Source organism: Chaetura pelagica, unplaced genomic scaffold (genome assembly GCF_000747805.2).
Source record: "Chaetura pelagica isolate M959 unplaced genomic scaffold, ChaPel_1.0 scaffold69, whole genome shotgun sequence".
In the NCBI taxonomy this organism is placed as follows: domain Eukaryota; kingdom Metazoa; phylum Chordata; class Aves; order Apodiformes; family Apodidae; genus Chaetura; species Chaetura pelagica.
The window spans coordinates 858,197-877,082 of record NW_009970724.1 but is presented as its reverse complement, the minus strand read 5'-3'; the positions used below and the strand labels follow the sequence as shown (position 1 = coordinate 877,082).

General features: G+C 39.5%; 1 protein-coding gene across 1 annotated transcript; it reads right to left on the bottom strand.

The window, feature by feature from the left end:
• Positions 1 to 1,835: 1,835 nt before the first annotated feature.
• Positions 1,836 to 18,258, bottom strand: GPBP1L1 (GC-rich promoter binding protein 1-like 1). Its single transcript, XM_010006551.1, has 11 exons — positions 17,992 to 18,258; positions 17,040 to 17,154; positions 15,692 to 15,821; positions 15,069 to 15,352; positions 12,419 to 12,491; positions 11,119 to 11,312; positions 8,395 to 8,535; positions 4,875 to 5,033; positions 4,001 to 4,125; positions 3,017 to 3,119; positions 1,836 to 2,769 (listed from the first exon to the last, which is right to left on the bottom strand). Exons 2-11 carry the CDS (start codon positions 17,097 to 17,099, stop codon positions 2,623 to 2,625), a joined length of 1,416 nt encoding a protein of 471 aa, XP_010004853.1. The 5' UTR covers positions 17,100 to 17,154; positions 17,992 to 18,258; the 3' UTR covers positions 1,836 to 2,622.
• Between the last annotated feature and the right edge of the window lie 628 nt (positions 18,259 to 18,886).

The window sequence follows — 18,886 nt, the reverse complement described above, 5'->3', positions numbered from 1 at the left end:
GCGGGGCCGGGCAGGGCAGGGCAGGGCGGCCGCAGCCCTGGCGATTCCCCAGTGTTTACCACTGCCACGGTGAAAAGGGGAAAGATGTTGCTCGGTCACCTGCGCAATCACGGAAAAACAAGGCGGGGGAGGCCCCGCCAGCAGCAAGAGGCTGCTCTGTCCCCCCACCGCGCTCCTGTGCTGCTTGCACAGGGCTTCTTGCAGCAGCCGCCCGCAGCAGAAGGTAACGAGCAACCTCCACACCGAGATGGAAACAGCTCCTTCTATCCCCCTTTTGTTGCCACAGGTGTCCAGGGCCCCATCCCTTCCCAAAAACAGCTCCCCCCCTTCCGTCCTTGCGCCTGTCTTGGCACGCTGAGCATCCACAGGATCTTCGCAGGGTGCTGCGGGTCACCCTCCCACTTTGCTGCCCGCGATACCAGCCGCAGATCATCAGTGATTTCCTCAGGAAAAAGCTGCCGTTCGATCTGTGGGGATTTGCTCAATTAGACCCTCCCAGAGGCGGTAACACTTTGACAGTTTAATCGATGCTTAAACCACATACATCCCCTCACAGGGCTGGGGCACAGCCTTTGGAACAGAACAGCAGGAGCTCAGCACACACATCCGGCTGTGCTGTCCCGTCCCACATTAGGCAGGGTTCTGCCTCTAGCCAGGAATTGTTCAGCAAACCAGTTTGTCCATTAAAAGTGCTTATCAGTATGGATGTGATATGAAGGAATTTAAAAAACTTTACCCCCTTCTTGTCAAAATCACAAACACTTCCACATAATTTTTCACTTAAAAGGATGTAGGAAGCTAATAAAAAAAATATAAACTTTTCCAGAGAAAAGACGTTTAATGGGACCAAAGTGGTAGGACCTTCCACAGGAACTAGATGAGCTGTGAAATGTCGTACAGGAGTCCAAGCACTCCCTCAAGCATCCCCAGACAGACACAGCAACTGGAGCTTGGCTTCCAGACAGCAGCAATGAATAAACACCCCTTGCCCCTCTCCCCCAAGGGGTCAACTGCAGCACAATGTCCCAGTGTCAGTGGGAACTAAGAGCACAAGTAGCAGAGTTACACCTGGTGTCGCCGAGAGCATTCCTGGAGTTCAGATGCAAAGATTCACAGCTAAACATTAAAATTCTATTACACTTCTCTGCCTGGCCAGGAGTGGATTAAAAAAAATCCAAGCAAGACCTCAGATAAAATCCCCCCAGGTCAGCAAGACAGGATTTTGTACTCCATGTGCAATTGCATCCAGCCCTCCTGCAAACAGTGCACAACCATGCGTGTACTTTCCAATCCAAAACATTTGTGTACAAGCTGAACTTAAAACAGACACTGAAATAGCTTAGGCCACAACTGAGTTGTTTGTAAAATCCTTTTTAATCTAATAGAAATGTTTTCATGAATTTTTAAAAAAGAGTTCAATGAAAACAGCTTTGGATTCAGACATTCCCTTGCCACGTTGTGAACATAAACAGCAGCATTGCACTAGGAACAAGTGACACCGACCAGTCGAGCTTCACGATTTTGTATGAAGCGAAAAAAAAAAAAGCAAACTGCTTCAGTGGGAGATAATTGGAATTATTTTCTTTCATTAAAAAAAAACAACAACAAACAAAAAAACCCAACAACAAACAAACAGAGGCTATCATCTCACCATTGTTCTCCCTCTCCCTTCTTAAAGGAAGAGTTTAGCTCCTGCAGTCTGAGTGCTACAGCAATGTTTGCCAAGTGGAAAAATACAGCGGAGAAGAAACTATTTATCCCCAGTGCTATTAAACCCCCAAAGTTGCAGGTCCCTTTAGAGGAAAGCTTTTCTTACATAAGAAAGACAATTAGAATTGGCAAACTGATGCAAAATATTTATTCCAAGTTAGTTATTTTTGATGCAGTAGTTTTTCCCCCTCATACAGACTCAATGTGATAGTCACTTTTTTTAAATCTGTAAATAATGTTATCAAAATAATCTTAATCTTTGAAATCTCACAAAAAATTTATATTTTACAATCCACCCTGAATATCAAGGCTGCAAGAAGAAGAACACAAACAATTCCTATATCCAAATATTTTACAGCTGTACCCAAAAAAAGAAAACCACAAACGCCTGGTTAAGTGATGAAGCTCCCCGAGCCGCCAAAAAAAAAATAAAATAAAAAAAATATTCATGTTATTAGCATTAATTTAACATAATTAGAACTTCAATAGCCATTTTGTCATTGACAATGATTGTTTTAGCACACTGTTACCGCACGACATTATGTAATGCAGGCGGCACTGTTAGAAGCTTGTTGCAAAGATCAGTCAGCCACTTGTATCCTGCTTACAAGACTGAACTTGTGCACTTGCCCCACAAGGGATTTTTGTCAAAATTTGCTAGCTGCACAAACTTCTATTAAGCATTAGGGCAAAACCAAAAGAAAAAGCTAAAGAAGCCAATTTCTCTCTTCTTTGGGATACAATTATTTCCCTTGTGCATGAAGTATCAACAACAAAAGAAAAAAAAAAACAACTGAACAGACTGGAGACAGAATAAACTCTGTTTAGTTTATACAACCCCAAACACATGTTGAACTATGAACTGAGTTTATTGGGTTGGTTTTATTGATTTTAATTTTCTTGTGCCCACTTTCAGGCATCGTCATCTGATGTTTCGCTGCTACTAGTTTCTGTGTCTGAGTCCTCAATCTTTGTCTTAAAAGTGCTTCTCCAGTGGAACAACAGGCTGGAGCTGCGGCCCTGAAGAAATCCATTCTTCCCAAATCCGTTTCTTCTTCGCTGTAGGAACGAAAGCAAGTTTTAAAACAAGCAAAAATGCAGAGGGTAACTGTTACTAACCATTTGTGAACACAAATATTTTAACTGTATACACACGATGTGCATAGGTAACAGTCATCAACTGCACTACAATCTCACTTCAATGCTTTGTCTTACAGAACATCCTTAGAATTACACCACAGAAGACTTGTTCATAAGAAGGGAGAGGGAGAAGAGCAGTTACAAGTGGCCAGAGCTGTAAACATACCTGCTCTGATTTAATTTGGAACTCTTTGAGCTCATCCTCCGTGAGGGGAAGGTAGTTCTCATCATTTTCAGGATATTCCTGCCATCCCATTTCTTTCAATAACCTGATTTGCAAAGAAAGTAAGAGGCACAGGAATTAAAGCAAGGGAAAAATGGCAAAGGAGAGAACATTCTGTCCATGAAGCACAAGATTTCCCAATTCCCCAGGGAATCTTCTATATTACAGATCACTTCAACAATGCTTTATGTTTATCCAACATTTTTCATACTCAGTGTTCTTTTACAAATATTTAATCATCAGCAGACCTGCACAATGGGTAAATAACTAGACTGGCAGAAGGAAAGCAAGGCAGAGATTTGCAATTCTACCCAAGGACACTGAAGGAGGATATAAGACAATTAAACCAGTATCTTAGCTCTGGATTCTCCTAAAACTTACTATCTGTTTACACCAGATGCTCACACATTGTTTACTCACTGAACTGAGATACAAGCAGAAATATTAGGTAAATATTTCCTTAACTCTCCCCCACTTTTACAGTACTTAAAGCAGCACAGGAGTATTGTAAGTTTAGACAGAAAGTGCTATGTTGATGTAAGGTTTTATCTCCAGCCTTCAGACCATTCCATTTAAGACACCTGCTTGTAAATGAACCAGAATCACACTAAGTTTGTGCTCACTATGCACATGGGCAGGTAAATATCTAGGCAGCATTAACATATAGGGATGTGGCACTAGAGAAGTGCAGGAACTTAATTATACACTGTGGCAGTATCTTGGCTCTGCTGTCATCAGTTTCTTGGTTTATTTTCTTGGTTTATTATTTAGTATCACTCCACCTGGTCTGGCACTAGTTACCTCTAGCTCAGCACACACAAAGCTACTGCTGCTTCCTGGAGAGTTTGAAACAGTTTCCTTCTCCTCACTCAGTCCAAGGGCTTGCTTTTCTACACTCCCAGACACCTTTTTTTGCCATTTACTCACCTGTGTTCTGCTTCCAACGAATGGGAAAGGTTTTCCCCCTCCTCCGGCAAAGGGAGAGAAAGCCCATTCTGATGGCAGTTCTCTTCCCAGTTTTCCTTTGGTTCTGGTGTGCTGTTGCTCTCCATCTAAAGAAAATTAAAAGCATCAAAGTGTGCTTGCACAGGGCATGCCAATAGCACAGTTCCAAGTTCAAGCTTCTGCTTCTGGAATTAAAACCTTTCACCTTCAATCTGTGTTTTTTTATAGAGCCCAGACTGATAATGGTTGAAAACAACTCCTACCTGTGACAAGACAACACAGTATGAATTACATTTGGTGGATGCTGCTTTTGTGTCAAGGGAGTACATGCTGGTGCTACAAAGTCATCATCAGTGGGCTTCAGAGTGAGAGTAGGAACAGTATGAAAATGAAATACTCCTAAGGATGGCCTTTACAACCACATTAAGCCAGACTTATGCATTTAGAAATGTGGTGCAAGCCTCTGAGGCTTGAGCCACTACCCTGCACCTCTCACAAGCACTAAATTCAACTTTCCTGTGGACAGAGTTTGACAAGGAAGTTTGAAAACAAATTAAGATAAAATATAGTATTACTCCACTAAAATTCTTGCAAAAATCCAGATTACCTTCAACATCTGTGGCCTTCCCTTCCACGTCCTCTACTACTTCTCTATTTCTATTTCATCAAGTTAGGAACCTCCCTTCATCACACTGCTGTGCTCTGCTTCTGCTGGCATGTGAGCCAGACCAATGGAAGTCATTCCTTTCCTCCTCCAGAGCCTGATCTACATACACTGCGCTGTCGTGTTTTTTTTTCAGTACCCAACTCCTTAAATACCCAGTGACAATATATACAGTAAGGACAGAGATCTTACATCATCCAGCTTGTCACACTCTCTGTTCTCAGTTATCTCCCCATTCCTATCATCTTTCAGTGCCTTCAGGAACTCGCTCTTTTTATCAGTGGTACGGCGCATCAGCTTCGTCAGGCGCGAAGAGCAGATCTCAATGGGAGGGGTGGTGCTGGAAGGACTCTAGACAGGGAAGGTAGAACATTAGAGACTTTCCAAAGTGTACTTGTGCCCTCCCTCTTCAAAACCTGTGCTTACACCTTTCAAACATTCATCGGTTCTTTGGCTCTTAGCCCCTCAGAAACCCGTAATTTCAGATTCGCATGAAAATACTCACTAGGGTTGCACACTCACCTTCCTTACCAGCACACTGTTCTCCCACCTATCATTTTTGAGTCTTAATTTTTTCTTCCCCTTGGAATGAAGTCACATGGCCAGAAATACATGTATTCTGTTCCTTAATCTAACTCTCTCCAGCAATGCTGGAGCCCACAACAGAATATTAAGGCAGAGAACTTCATGCAGGACTCTTACTCGAGAAAAATTTAAAAATTAATTAGGCTCAATTAATATTTGTCTGACAGACACTACCCTGAAATTAAGCTATGGGGTGGTAATCTCCTTCCAGGGAGTGGTTACATCCTGAACTAACCACAGCTAGCTGTGAAATACAGGTACCCATAGCCTCAGTGTCCTCCCCTGAAGAGCAGGCTGCTGGTTCCGTGCCATGTACACTCACAGCCCAGCTGGGTCAGTGTGGAGCCAGGCACAGACAACCCTGGAGCCTGTGGGAAATCAGCTCCATTCATGAACCCAAGGTAACCTCCCACACTCTTCCACAGTGTTTAAGCTTCCTTAATTATCTTGAGTCTGTGAATCAGGCGTCAGGCACAACAGTTTGCACATCAGCAGCACCCCAGCCACAACACTGCAATAAAAACATGACTGACCAAGATGAACTTTCAATTTCATTTGTTCCATCATTTTGACTGAACATCAAAAGAAATCTAAAATCATGTCAGGTGAAAGCTCCCAATATCTTAACCTCCAGCTCATATATGGAGTTCATGTCTGGCTACTCTAAGACAATGAGGAATCTAGTCATTAATGTGGACACTTGACACTAGAATCTTGCATGTATTATCTTCCTTTTTTCCTTCACTTACCTGCTTTATTGTTGTTACTGTTTTCCCTGCAATATTAAAATAGAGGAAAATTTCCTAAAGCCTGTAGTGTTTTTCTCTCCACACACCTTTTTTTTTTTTTTAAACTAGGGTGAAAAGGCTGAAAATTCAGGCTCTTAAAAACTAATCTCCTTTGTAACAAAGTATTTTTATCATACTCAAGGTGCTCTGAGCAAAGATCTAGAGAACAAAAATATTCAGCAAACAAAAACAAGGCAGCAACTGCTGCACATGAAAATTAAAATCAAATGCCTGCATATGAAACACTAGTGTGGAACGATGCCTTTCAGGGAAGTACAGGCTGAAAGCAGTATCTTACTGTAAACATTTCTCAAGTGGCCTTCACAGATTTTGTCTAATTCAACGGAGTAAGGAACAAATCAGCTATTGTAAAAGACATAACAAGTGACTGTGAATATTAGGATAAAAAGCTAGCATAGGACTGAAATTAAAGCTCTCAACATGGTAATTAGCTTGACTGTAGTGACAGAAGATAATAAGGAACAAAAGACTAAAAATTAGATGTGTTCTAGTGATTTGGAATCCTATACTAAAAGCTCTTGAGCTCTTTCCTAGAAGTAGCTGTTTGAATAGCACTGTATAGAGCTGCTGAGGTACTAAAACTTAATTTGTACAAATTAGATGAAGACAGTTAAAGCTAAAGTTTAGAAAAAGTTCTGAAAATAAATTAAATTTTATCTCGATTCTGATTTTATTAATAACTTCCTGTAGAAGGCTTTATAACACTAAGAGAGTGTTCTGTAAAAAGGATATGTAGGCATTTTTTGGTATCTTTCCTAGGAAGGTAGGTTTAGCTCTTTGACTGAAACATCTCTCAGATTTTGTTTTTAAAGGGGGGTACTATGGATGATCTCAGATACCAGTCTGCTTAACAGGGGTGCTTACTCTAACCACAAAGTCATTCTGTATAAATTTAAGAATTCAGACTATATCTTAATTTGGTTGTCTTGGACCATCTCATGGGGTCATGTGCCAGTGCTAGCTGGCAGCCTTTTAGTTGTCAACACACTGTGATCTCTCACAAATAAAGGTGCTATTTCCAACACTTCTGCAGGAAGGGCATGATTCCCATTTCAGAAATTAAAAGGCAGAGATTACTGGCAGTAGGCCTATGGAGCTGGGATTACTGCAGTATTTGCTGGCCATGGATCTGTGTTTTCATACTGCATGCCTCCAACACATTCAAAGAAAAATATATTACAAGTGTTTAGATTTTACTTGTGAGGAATTTTTAAGCCCTTTTTATTTAGTTGATTAATGCTGGTAATACAGGAATTATTAAAGGAAGGACTGCTTGTTCTGGGGAAAACCCAGCTGCCTACTGGGGAATACAGTGCAAGATCTATTTGTCAAACTGTCAGCTGCATACTTGTTAACTATTGCTTTTAATAATTGCTTTTACACTCAGCAAAAGCTAAAGCAGCTAAGTACAGACTGTTGCAAATTAAAGCTTGCAAAGCAGAGAACCATAAAGATTACTAAGTCTTATTTCCAAAATAAAATCTGTGAAGGTGTGAAGGAAAAATACAAATACACAACTAGGAAAAAAACCCAAAGTTACATTTAAATGCAAACAGACTAATTTTAAATTATGCGAGTACGTCACTTAACACAGTCTCTTTTATTACTCTTTTTACATAAGATCACAAACCTGTTGAAGCTTGATTCCCAGAAGCAGAGGAGAAAAGTTATTCAGTGTCATTTTTCTATTGAGCTTTGTGGATTTCAAGCTCCAAAACAGCATTTTGTATATAAGCTATTAAGTGAGGCACAGAAATGTTGGGCAAAATGCTGCTGAAATGTTAACAGGTTCATATGTAAGGTTCTCTTCATACTTAAAACCAAAAGTGGAGGTAAATCTGTTTCCATCTCACCTCCTTCCAACACCAAAATTAAAAACAGACACTGAAGCTGAAGATACATGAACATAGATTAACTCCCCTCAACCCTCTCAGAGCTCATTGCTTGTGCTGTTACCCTCCTTGAGAAAGGAAATGAGGAAGATTACCCTTCCTCTATAACACCAAGTTTACAGATGTCTAGTTATGCATCACTATTTAAAGCATTAGCACTTTTAAAAAAATATTGGAGGGAAATTCTAATACATTTGGACAAACACCAATGGCTTTACATTCAGGCAGCTTTACATCCAGGTAAACCACATTTTTAATTCTAATGTATAAGAGATGTGGCAGAACATGCTAGTAACATACATGTGAGTCATTCTTCAGGGGTATCAAGGCAGGTGTACCATATACAGAGAGGACTTTATCATATTTAAGCTATGGTAGGTGACAGTGATAAAAGTTCCCACTCTACTCCCAAACCCAACCCCTTACCTCTTTGGGAGAGGTGAGGACTGAGCCACTCGCCAGTACCGCTGGTTTGGTTACAGACACTGGGCTGGTAAAGGCAGAGTCACGGCTGGAGGAAAGCGAGCCTGGTTTATGTTCACTTCTGTTGGCCTTCCATGGGCTTGGCTAGATTGAAGAGAACACATTCACTGTTGAGTATTTTGTAAGGCACAAGAGGTTGCTTGCAAGTAGTAAAACAAATCAATATTTTTTTGACTGTTGTAAAGATTTTTGTTTCCTCCCCTCTCCAAGAACACTCTCAAGAAATTTACTTTGACACCTATTGTTTGTTCCCCATCTTCTGTTTTCCCCAAACCACACACAATTCTACTTCATGGACACCACCCTCCAGTGAAACACCATTAGAGCTCAAAGAGAAAATCCAGCCTTGCTCTTCATTTACTGGAATCAACACTGTGTAAAGCAATGCACATTACATCTACCCAGAGGTGGGAAGTAAAAAATCTCAACTGAATTCACATTTCATATGGGAACAGTGTACCACAAAGAAAGGGTTGGCATCACTTAACAGGAACTTCCCTTGTGCAAGGGAGAAGCTCTGAAAGTGTCCATCACTGCATTGATTCAGCAACAATAACAGAAGAAGAAAGAAAAAAAGAAAAAAATCAGTTCACTGAAGTTCATGAGCACTTGCTATTTTGCTCTGGATAGTCTCTGCAGTATCCCTTCAAATACACTGGTGATTTGGCTGAAAAGCAAAGGCTTCAAGATAAGTTTTTGTTACTTGGAATGTTATTTCTGCACCTTTCTTATCAACCAAGGACAAGCACTGTGAAGTGAGTCTTTACAAAAAGGATCCAAACAAGAAACTTCTATCAAATAGCACCAGAAATACACTTGTCAGAGCACTAAACTATACTTGTTCCTTTTAGCCATTAGAATTATGAAGCCTACTTTGCTTCCTAAAAAGTCCCTAGCAAATAATTACTGCATGAGTTAAATCTGAGACACACAGATCTTGCCTCCTGCAAGCAAGTACAGCAGGAGCCATTCTTTCAGTATGTTCTAACTCTCCACTGAGTTGTTTTATTAATTTTAGAATAAATAAATCAGTAGAGGAAGCCATCCACAATGCTCTTCCACTCCAACTTAAAAACAAGAGCAGTCCACATGACAGAATTGATTATTCAGGATTCACAGCACTCATTCCAAACATTCCCTTCAAACCCAGAAAATATCTCTGTATGCACAACGTCTCCTGGTACTAAAATGAGAGTGCAGAATTCCTATGACAGGAAGTCTTTCTCGGCGGATCCAGTGGCTGAAGTGCTTGGATACCCAACTGACCCAGTCAGCTCCTGACTGTTGTTCTCCCAGCTTCCACAAAGGGGCAGCTCAGACAAATCCACAGACAGACCCCTGCTGCTTTCTTAGGGAGGCCACTAAATTGAAGCACAACTGGAGCTGACTATCAAACAGAATCATTTGCAGATTATGACCTTCATGGATTGTTCGACTGTGAACAATTAGTCATCTCAATCAGCCAAGAAAGAACGCACTTGTTTCACTGCCACCAGTTCTCTTCCTTTCAATACTACTTGGTACAACTTAGCAAAAACACACTTCATTCAGTTTGCCTGTGACAGCTTTGACTTTGTCCAACGGAATGTTTTGATCCCTCTGCTACTTTATACACTGCAACTTCTGTTAAACTTTAGTCTTCAAAATTATGCATCCTACCACACCTGCTTTATGTCTGTACCTTTAAAAAAGGCATCCCACACACAGTTTATCAGCCTAAAGATATGCTGACCTCCCACCTTTTAGCTTTGCCAGTGGTCACTGTCCATTAACAAAAGCCTGTTGATGACACCAGCAGACAATCTGATAATGATTTTAACCACTATGATTTTCGTGTAGTTGGCAAAATTTGGCCTGAATGAAGAGAAGCTTAGAAAGAGAGGAAGAAGCTCTAAACTTGCTTTCTTACAAAAAACTCCTTCTTCTTTCCTATTTTGCTTTTATCTTTTAAGCGTGCAAGACTAATCTACTTTAATAATTGGAAAGATTTTTTTTTTAATGTTACAGCCAGTATTAAATTTTAGAACTCAAAGTATTTGCATACGTTTTTAAAGAAAAGCCTAGCAAATAATTTTCACTATCAATTTTAAAGTTTCTAGAACATCAATACATTCAGATTCTCTGGAAAAAATGAGTTAGATAAAGCTTAGAACCAAGCAAAAAACTCCCTATTTGTTCTTTCAACACTTCTGCTTATTTCAGTAAATGAATTACAGTACAAAACCCATTATTTTTCCAGGTTGTCTTTAAGGCTCAACTAAATTAGAGCTAAATTGCAGGATGTTACAATCTAATCTGATCTTAGCCTCAATTGCATTTTAAACACATCAAAGTACTGTAACTCAATGAAGATTTTTCAAGGTAGTCACGTGCACATGGCAGCACACATTCCACTTCTCCAGCACTGCTTGTTTTGTCTAATTAAGATAAGGATTTGTCTAATGGATGAGAACACACCCATTCAAACAGAGGTTAGTATAGTCAGAAGAGAGGTTAGTTCTCTGTATGGACAGGACCAAATGGCATTTTAGCAAAGAACAACAATGTTAGTAGTAAACAGACCTCTCCTGTAAAGGCCACTATCCCAGAAACTACTGGATTCCAACTTCTGCTAGTTGTTAGGGGCTTATTCCCAAGTTCACTAACTTGGTTGGAAACCCCCTGTACCTTGGAAGGAGGAGCTGCAGGTTTAGGAACCAGATTTTTGTAGACACTTGGGACAATGGTGGTGGCTTTGTTGCCATTTGCCAGGTGAGAAACAGGTGATGTAAATGCAGCTGAGAAGGCGGCAGCAGGATCCTCTTTTGAAACCTTTTTGATGACCAGCATCTTGGTAGGTTGCTTGGCACTAGGGGGGTTTTCTGTAAAAATGAAACAAGGAAGATTTTGAATTACGAAGGTTCAGTTTCATATCAGCTTCAGTATACTGTACCCTCTCAATCTTACTGCTACACATGTGAATCTGAGGCTGCTATCAGCTGTATTTCGTTTCAGCTTTGAGCAAAGATCCTGGATAAGGATGTCAGAGTCCAATCTTTGAAGGGAAAAACCTACAGTGACATCAGCTAACTGCCTTCCACCACATTAGAGGAATCAGAACAGCCAGCAGCGTTTTTGGGTTTTTTTTTAGCAATTATGGATCAGCTTTGTTAATTCACTAACACAGCAAAAATACTTTGCATATCTTGTAACTCAAAAGACACATTGCTTTTCCAAACAAGCACAATAAATATTTCTTAGGCCAAATCAACACATTGTCAAGAGCAGAACAACTTAACAACAGGAATAGTATAAATGGTTAAAAGCCCCATAAAGGCTAATTGTTATCAGTTTTTGAGCAGAACAATAGCTACCTAACAAACATACAAAAAGAATACAAGCTGGTACTATAGAAAAAACCATTTTCTTTTTTGAAATTTGTACTAATTACAATATCTAACCCAACTAATCTAGGCGTATTTTAACGAGATTAACAAGCCTGTATTTAGTTGCTAGAACTGTTACTTTGTTTCACTGTTTTTTTTAAAAATACATAGATTTACATTTCACAGCAGAATCAAAAGCCTGTTCCAAGTTTTAAAAAAAGCAAACAAATCCAAGCCAGATAATTATGACAGTTTTGCTGTATTTCTAATACAAAGATCATTAGTCAGGAACTAACATCTAGGTTCACTCAATTCTGCTTTGCCCTTCAAGTGATGACTTCATGAAGTTGTAACTGCAGGAAGACAGGAAGCAAATGCAGTGACATTACTGCCACCAGCAGTTTTTCTATGACAAGACAAGCACAGTTGAAAGTGGACAAAAATGCCAAGAGATTAGTGAAGGCTGGGAGAGGAGGGAAAGCTGCCAACTGCTTCACTTAAGTCTTTAAAATCTTTTTGAGCAGACAACCCCAGCATTTTAACATAAAGTTACAACTTTCTGCTTCAACATTCTTTACAGCAATGTAAAAACCTTTACCTACCCCATACTCCAGAAGGTGTTCCTAAAGGTTTGTTTTGGTTATTGTGTCTTCCAGCTTCTGGATTCAAAGATGGCTGTAAAAGGAAAACGCAAATAAGTGTATCATTATACTGCATACAACAACAACAAAAAATTCAGTATTAACATAACATTATGCTTCTAGGAACCCAGAGTACAAGCAGATTTCTCTGAACAGCACCCAAATGACAATAGTGCTTTGTCACAAGTCATTTCCAAATCATTGTTTTCTCCTTGGCTTCTACTGTATTTCCAACAGAACTATCAGAGGGTTCAGGATGGACTCTTTAGTCTTTTAACTATATGATTAATAAGATTCTACCAACCAATACACACAAGATTAAGGTATTCAATCAACAGCTCAAAATAGAAAACAGAATCCAGATTATACGAAGCCTCTAGTCTCATTTCCCAAATATTTTTATACAATAAGTATGCATTAACCAATAAAAAGCTCCCAAAGCAATACTAGGCTCCTAATGTAAAAATAAATAAATAAATAAATAAATGTACATTTACTGACAAAAAAATCTACAGGTAAATTTATGTTAAGCTTCAGAGGACACTCTTCAAGACAATACTACAAGCACATTTATCTTTGATTCACTATCAGAATTCAAGTTAGTGAAACAACTAAGGATGTGTTCAAGCTTGAGGCAGAAACTTTAAGCATTCAGTAAGAGTTTTTGATTAGCTATTCCTCTTCCCCCATCCCAAATAACTTCAGTGCAAAATAAAGCAATTTTTTCCTTTTTAATAAATTCTTCATATGTTAGTTATTATAGTGACAGGGTAAGTCTCCAACAATAAGCTTCTGAAATAGTAGGCATTCCCGTTCTATAAGAGTTAGGAAAAAATGCAACACCATAGCATAAATTCCTGCCTCAGACCCTAGAAATTCCTCTGTTTCAGTGCTTCATTTTTTAGTTACAGGTCAGTTTTACAGCAGAGGTGCTCACACCACAGGAGAATTTAAGACTGTGGCAAAAACAATATAGGAGTTATTTAGCAAAGCTTCCTGCTACACAGTACCATCATCTTAAAAAAACAAACAAACATGGGGGGAGACAGTAATTACAGAAGAAACAGCCATTTAGTTTGGGAAAGGCACTCATCAAGGAACTAAATAAGAGAATAAAGAAGTACATGGAAGAAAGATTTAGACCAAGATAAGACTACAACAGTGCAACGTTGCAATTGTTACAAAACCTTTCTACATTTCAACAGGTTTTTGACAGTCTGAAAGAAGCATCTTAGAGAAATCCTGAATTACAGTATTACTGAGAAATAAGATTAACAGAAATCTACGCACAAGCTAATTTATCATTTCCCTCCAGGTGTTAACCATCCTATGATGCAGGACACCACTCCTAGAGGAGTTCAACACTCCCCAGGTACTTCACTGAAAAAAAAAACCCAGCAGCTTAAACTGGTTTCTGAGGCAATTTAAGAGGAGATTCGAGATTTTGGCCTGAAGCAGCATTCATGTATTTCACTCCAATTCCTAACTTCCTGAATAGAGGCAGTGCCACTAAACTGCCACAAAAATTTCAGCTGTTAACAGCCCTCCAGAGAGAAAAACTGAGTAAGACAGCAAAAAGCTCAAGATAATACATGCAAGGTGCAGACTATCACTAGAAATTCTCATTATTGTAGGCAGCAATGAATTGAACATTGAAGTTGGGAGGAATTGCTTCAGGTGAAGGGAGGGACTGAGCAATCACAGCCTTACAGAGGATCCTGGCCTCATTACACTGGTCAAGAGGTGCCTAGAGAGAGCAAGAAACAAGATGCAAAAAGCAAAACATATGGTCTGATGACAGTAAAATCAGGAACCGGGAGGAAAAAAAAAAAGATGGGAAAGCAGAAAAGGTGTATATATGCAAAGCATTAGCATCAAGGAAAGCATATGGTAAGGATGAAAGCTGTAGGTCCTAAGTACTAAGTCTGAAAAACAAAGACATTGCACTAAAATAGAGACAGGATGTAAGAGACTATTATATCAATAGTAACATGTGAGACAGAATGCTGGGTCAGAATAAAGCTGATGAACTGGAGATACTGATGGACTAAGTGACTCAAGAAACCCTGATCCACAGATCAACAGAGACAGGGAAACATCTCTGATAACAAAATACTAATCCAGAAGATTCACAATAGATGGCTGAAAACATCTGAGCATGTCATGAACAAGCTTGTGAAGGTTATCACAAACATCAACACATACCAGAAAGCGTAAGACAGGAACAGGCAGACTGAATATAAGTTGAATAGAAGTACTTAGGAGCCAAAAAGGGCTCCATATACAACTGCTTTTCTTGTAGCAGACCAAAGTGTCACCATATGTGTTTCACTGAAGATTTGGTTTGTGTGTTAAAATGCTGTCTTCAGTTCACAATAACCATTTTGCAAAATATAGTCATGTGCCAAAACCAACAAGTCAAAGTCCTGAGGACTCTGGGTACCAATTAGCATTCTTCCAGCACAGGAATAATTTAATTAAATCTGTTGTGATCTCAAGCAGATAATGGAATGCCACTGTAGATCCTCACCATCTTTCAATGCTAATAAAAATGAGATTGGAAAAGCTACTTCTCATAGCTGCCACCTCTACTGAGAAGCTACACACTTACAAAGTCTTCTTCTTCAAATTGCAACTGCTCTTTATCTTCTTTCTTCTCCTCCCTGGATTCAACAGGCACCTTTTCTTGAAAGGCGGAACTTTTTCGAGAGTGGAAGTTGCCATTCCAGTGGCGATGAACTCCAGTTCCTCCTCCACCACGCTGGTTCATACCATCATGGCCCCGTGAGGAACCATGCCAGCCAGGCTGACTGCCAGAAAGCCCAACATGAGCTCCTTTAGAAACACCAGAATCTACAGAATCATGGCGGAGAAGGGACGGCTGATGCCAGCAGTCTAAACAAAAGGAGATAAGTATGCAAATAAAAAGGTCAACACACTGTGCAGAACACTGGAAATATCACGCTGTTTTTCTTGTTAAGTCAGTGTTCACTAAGTAGTTACTAGGCTAAACTTACTAAGATACTACCTGATTATATCAGAAACCAAGTTACACAATGGACATACAGCTACCACAGAAACCCCTTAGGACTGAACACGGCATGGAAGGAGATAATAGCACAAGTTTCTTATAGGTGGCTTTGAACAGGTACAGTTTTGGAAAATGTTATTAATATTCTGCAGAATACTGCAAAATGTCTGCTCTCAGGCTGCATTATGACCTTTCCTACTCACCTCCTGCAGTTCGGAGGGGCCCATTATTGAAAAATCCATCAGAAGAGTTGTGTCTCCTACGGCTCACTCCAAAGCGGCCCTCTCCCCGTGGAAGATGCTCTCCATGTTTCTCAAAGGTAGCTGCAGGGGACTGCAGAAAGTAAAAAGTGATATAATGAACCATTCATTAGGCACTCCAGGAGCCTGTCAGTTCAATAGTTACATTTTGATAACTGAAAAAAGACCCACAACAACCCCACAATCCCAAACTCCTCATTTCTGCACTAGCTTGCAATACACAATCCAGATCTGCTTTGCTTAGCCAACAATGTCAATCATGAGAATCTGATCAGAATGGCACACAAATCCATGTATCCTACACAGAATCAGAAAGCCTAACACCCTCATCTTACCAGCAGCCTCTGCAAACACACACTTTCTGCAAAATTAAAGAAATTCTGTGATACACAGGTGCTCACTCTTTCACTCCTTCTAAAGACAGAAGAGTAGTCAGGAACACAGGATCCAATCAGTCTGACTAAAATTCAGAGATACTAGAGTAAGTTTTTGTACTGAAATGATGATGCCATACAAAACACTAACACTTCTAGCATTAAGATTCCAAAGAATCTTTTACTCTTCATTTTTCCTAATTTATAAAACATTCAGATGTTTGTTTTAAATGGATCAAATATTCTGAAATCACAGTTGTGTCCTCATATTTAAGCATGAAGATGAAATCTGTATTCTTTCTTGTTCATCATGATCTGGTCTGCTATTAAAATGTTTTTCTCCACACAAGTAACACCAATTGTTAAACTCCCAAAACAGACTTTCTGGGTCAACCTAAGCTTCACCTAGAACAAGTTTTAGAAAGAAGGTGACAGGCAAACTAGCCTCATTTTAAGGTTGCAAAAAACTAATGAGTATTTCTGAGTTTGGAGTTAAGAGCTCAAGGGCTTACTATCAATCTCCTACTCAGCAAGGGTCAAATTACCTTCATAAATCAAATGTAAATTATATCCTGAATTTTAAATAAGTGGCAGCTTAAGTCTTGACCCCTACAGATTCAGGGCCATTTCTTTAATGATGTTCTACTTGGAATCTCACTCAAGTCTCAACACAAAGACATGGATGAAACTACTTCCACGTCTGAACACAAAAATTGTTTCTGCTCTGAATCAAAGGGAAACATTTGCTGAAACAGACAACATAAATTACTTTCAATTTAGTATGTTTCCAAAAGCTTTCTGTAAAAACACAAAAGTAGTTAAAATTGAACACTTGAAATTCAACAGAACACTGGGCCAATTTTATGCTCTTTATTATTGGCATGGCTGCAGAAGGAGGTGATCTGTAATAATGTTACCTTGGTTGACTGTGGTGTTGAGAAGTTAAGCCAGGCAGGAACAAAGTCATGCTGCGCCATTTAGGTCCAGTGTCTCCCTTCAATAAAATGAGGCATCAAACCTCATGGCCAGGATCTGTAAATGAAAAGAATATTCCATCATCTTTTCCAAACTGAAATAACTATATGATTTATTTCCCAAAGCTTGGCCTATATGAATACGAGGGGAAAAGTGCTGTAGTTTTTCATATTACACTGAAGCATTTTTTCCTTCTTGCCAACTGTGTTCCTCTAACCAAAACAGGTAAGAACTGAAACATTCCTAGTTACTTCCTGTTTACAATTGACACACCCATAAAATTCATGATAGGATGGGTGTGGAGGTGGGAAGAAAACAGAACAGCATACAAAAGCCATACAGTGCACAGACATGTAAGATCAAGACATGACAGAATTTGGGGTGCATTCCTTCATTGCTCGTTGTCTCAGTCTACAAATGGGGGGAATCACTGCAAGTTTTATTCCAGAAGCTGTAAATCAAATATGACAAATATGGTGATTATGTTAGAGACACTGAGAGCAGATCACAGAAAAGATGTGAAGACAACCAAGCCTGCACCCCCAACTTTAAACTGCATCCAGATCCACCAACCTCCATACACCAGGGAATATCCTATGCTGAAATTGCTTTTATAGCTAAGAAACCAAATGGTTAGGAACAGAATACAAATCGGTTGAAGGACCTTAATGGAAGTTTAACTGAAGACCAACTGACAGGTCTCACTAAGGAATCTGAAATGCAACTTCCGCTGCTCAGAACAATGAAAATTCCAATATTGTTCTGTATAAGTGAATTCTGCCTTTTTGTGGAAGGTCACCCAGTTTACCACTTTGCTTTATTTTTCACTTTTAATTTATCTATGATCAAGTCAACACTTTATAAGCAGAGAAACAAGTATATATGATCACTTACCCTGAGTTTGACCTCTCAAGTCCAATGTCCTCAGTTTCTGTGCTTCGCTAACTTCTGGGTTCCTTCCTTCTCCAGTATGTTTTAAGGCCAGCCTTGAGGCAACAGTGCGTCTAGAGCACAAGTGAGCACGAGAGGCCGCACTTCGTGCCAACTGTGCCCTTCACCCCCTCAGCTGCTCATTTTAACCTCTCTTTGCACTCTCACTACCAAAAAAAATACCTAAGAAGGTAAGCTATATTAAAAAAAAAAGCCACAACCACGTTCACCTCATTAAATTTCCTCTGGTCGTGGTAGCAGAGAAGTCAGCCTGAACATTACAAAAAGGTTTGTCAAGTCTGCATGACAACATTCAGAGCAACACCATGGTTAATACTGAACAGATACACTCAAGTCTGCTGGATAATGCATGATCTGCAGCAGATCAACCTGAACACTCTGGAAAAAGGATGTTTTACATAAAAATGTTTGCCCCAAATGCTGAGATCTAAACAAGAAGAATCTGCCCAAGTGCTCTTAAAATATAAACTTCATTTTTATCACATATATCTGCTAAAAAAAGGTATAATATTTTAAAAAATGAATGTTAGGATATACTCTGGTCTTCACGTAACTTGGTTAACACTCCACAGAGCTAAGCACTACTTGCTATAAAGCTCAAAAGCAGGCACAAATGTTTATCTCCCTGTTTTTCACCATTTACATGCTGAAACATAGGTCACATGAACAAAAAAATGCTAGGTCCAAAAATAATCTCTTCTACTCTATTTTTCTGTAGATTGGGTGCTGCTTTTAAAGGGACACAGATTATTCCACAAGAGCTTCTTGTTCTACAGTGAAGAATTCACTTCTGGGTCATAGTCCTCTTCCATCAAAGAGGTGAGACAGGAACTGTAGT

Excerpts from the sequence above, each read along its gene's own strand:
- GPBP1L1 (XM_010006551.1), bottom strand. The coding sequence starts at position 17,099 with ATGGCGCAGCATGACTTTGTTCCTGCCTGGCTTAACTTCTCAACACCA. Across the intron at positions 11,313-12,418 it reads AACACCTTCTGGAGTATGGG|AAAACCCCCCTAGTGCCAAG; the intron begins GTAGGTAAAGGT and ends TCATTTTTACAG. Across the intron at positions 4,126-4,874 it reads AGTGTGACAAGCTGGATGAT|ATGGAGAGCAACAGCACACC; the intron begins GTAAGATCTCTG and ends AATTTTCTTTAG.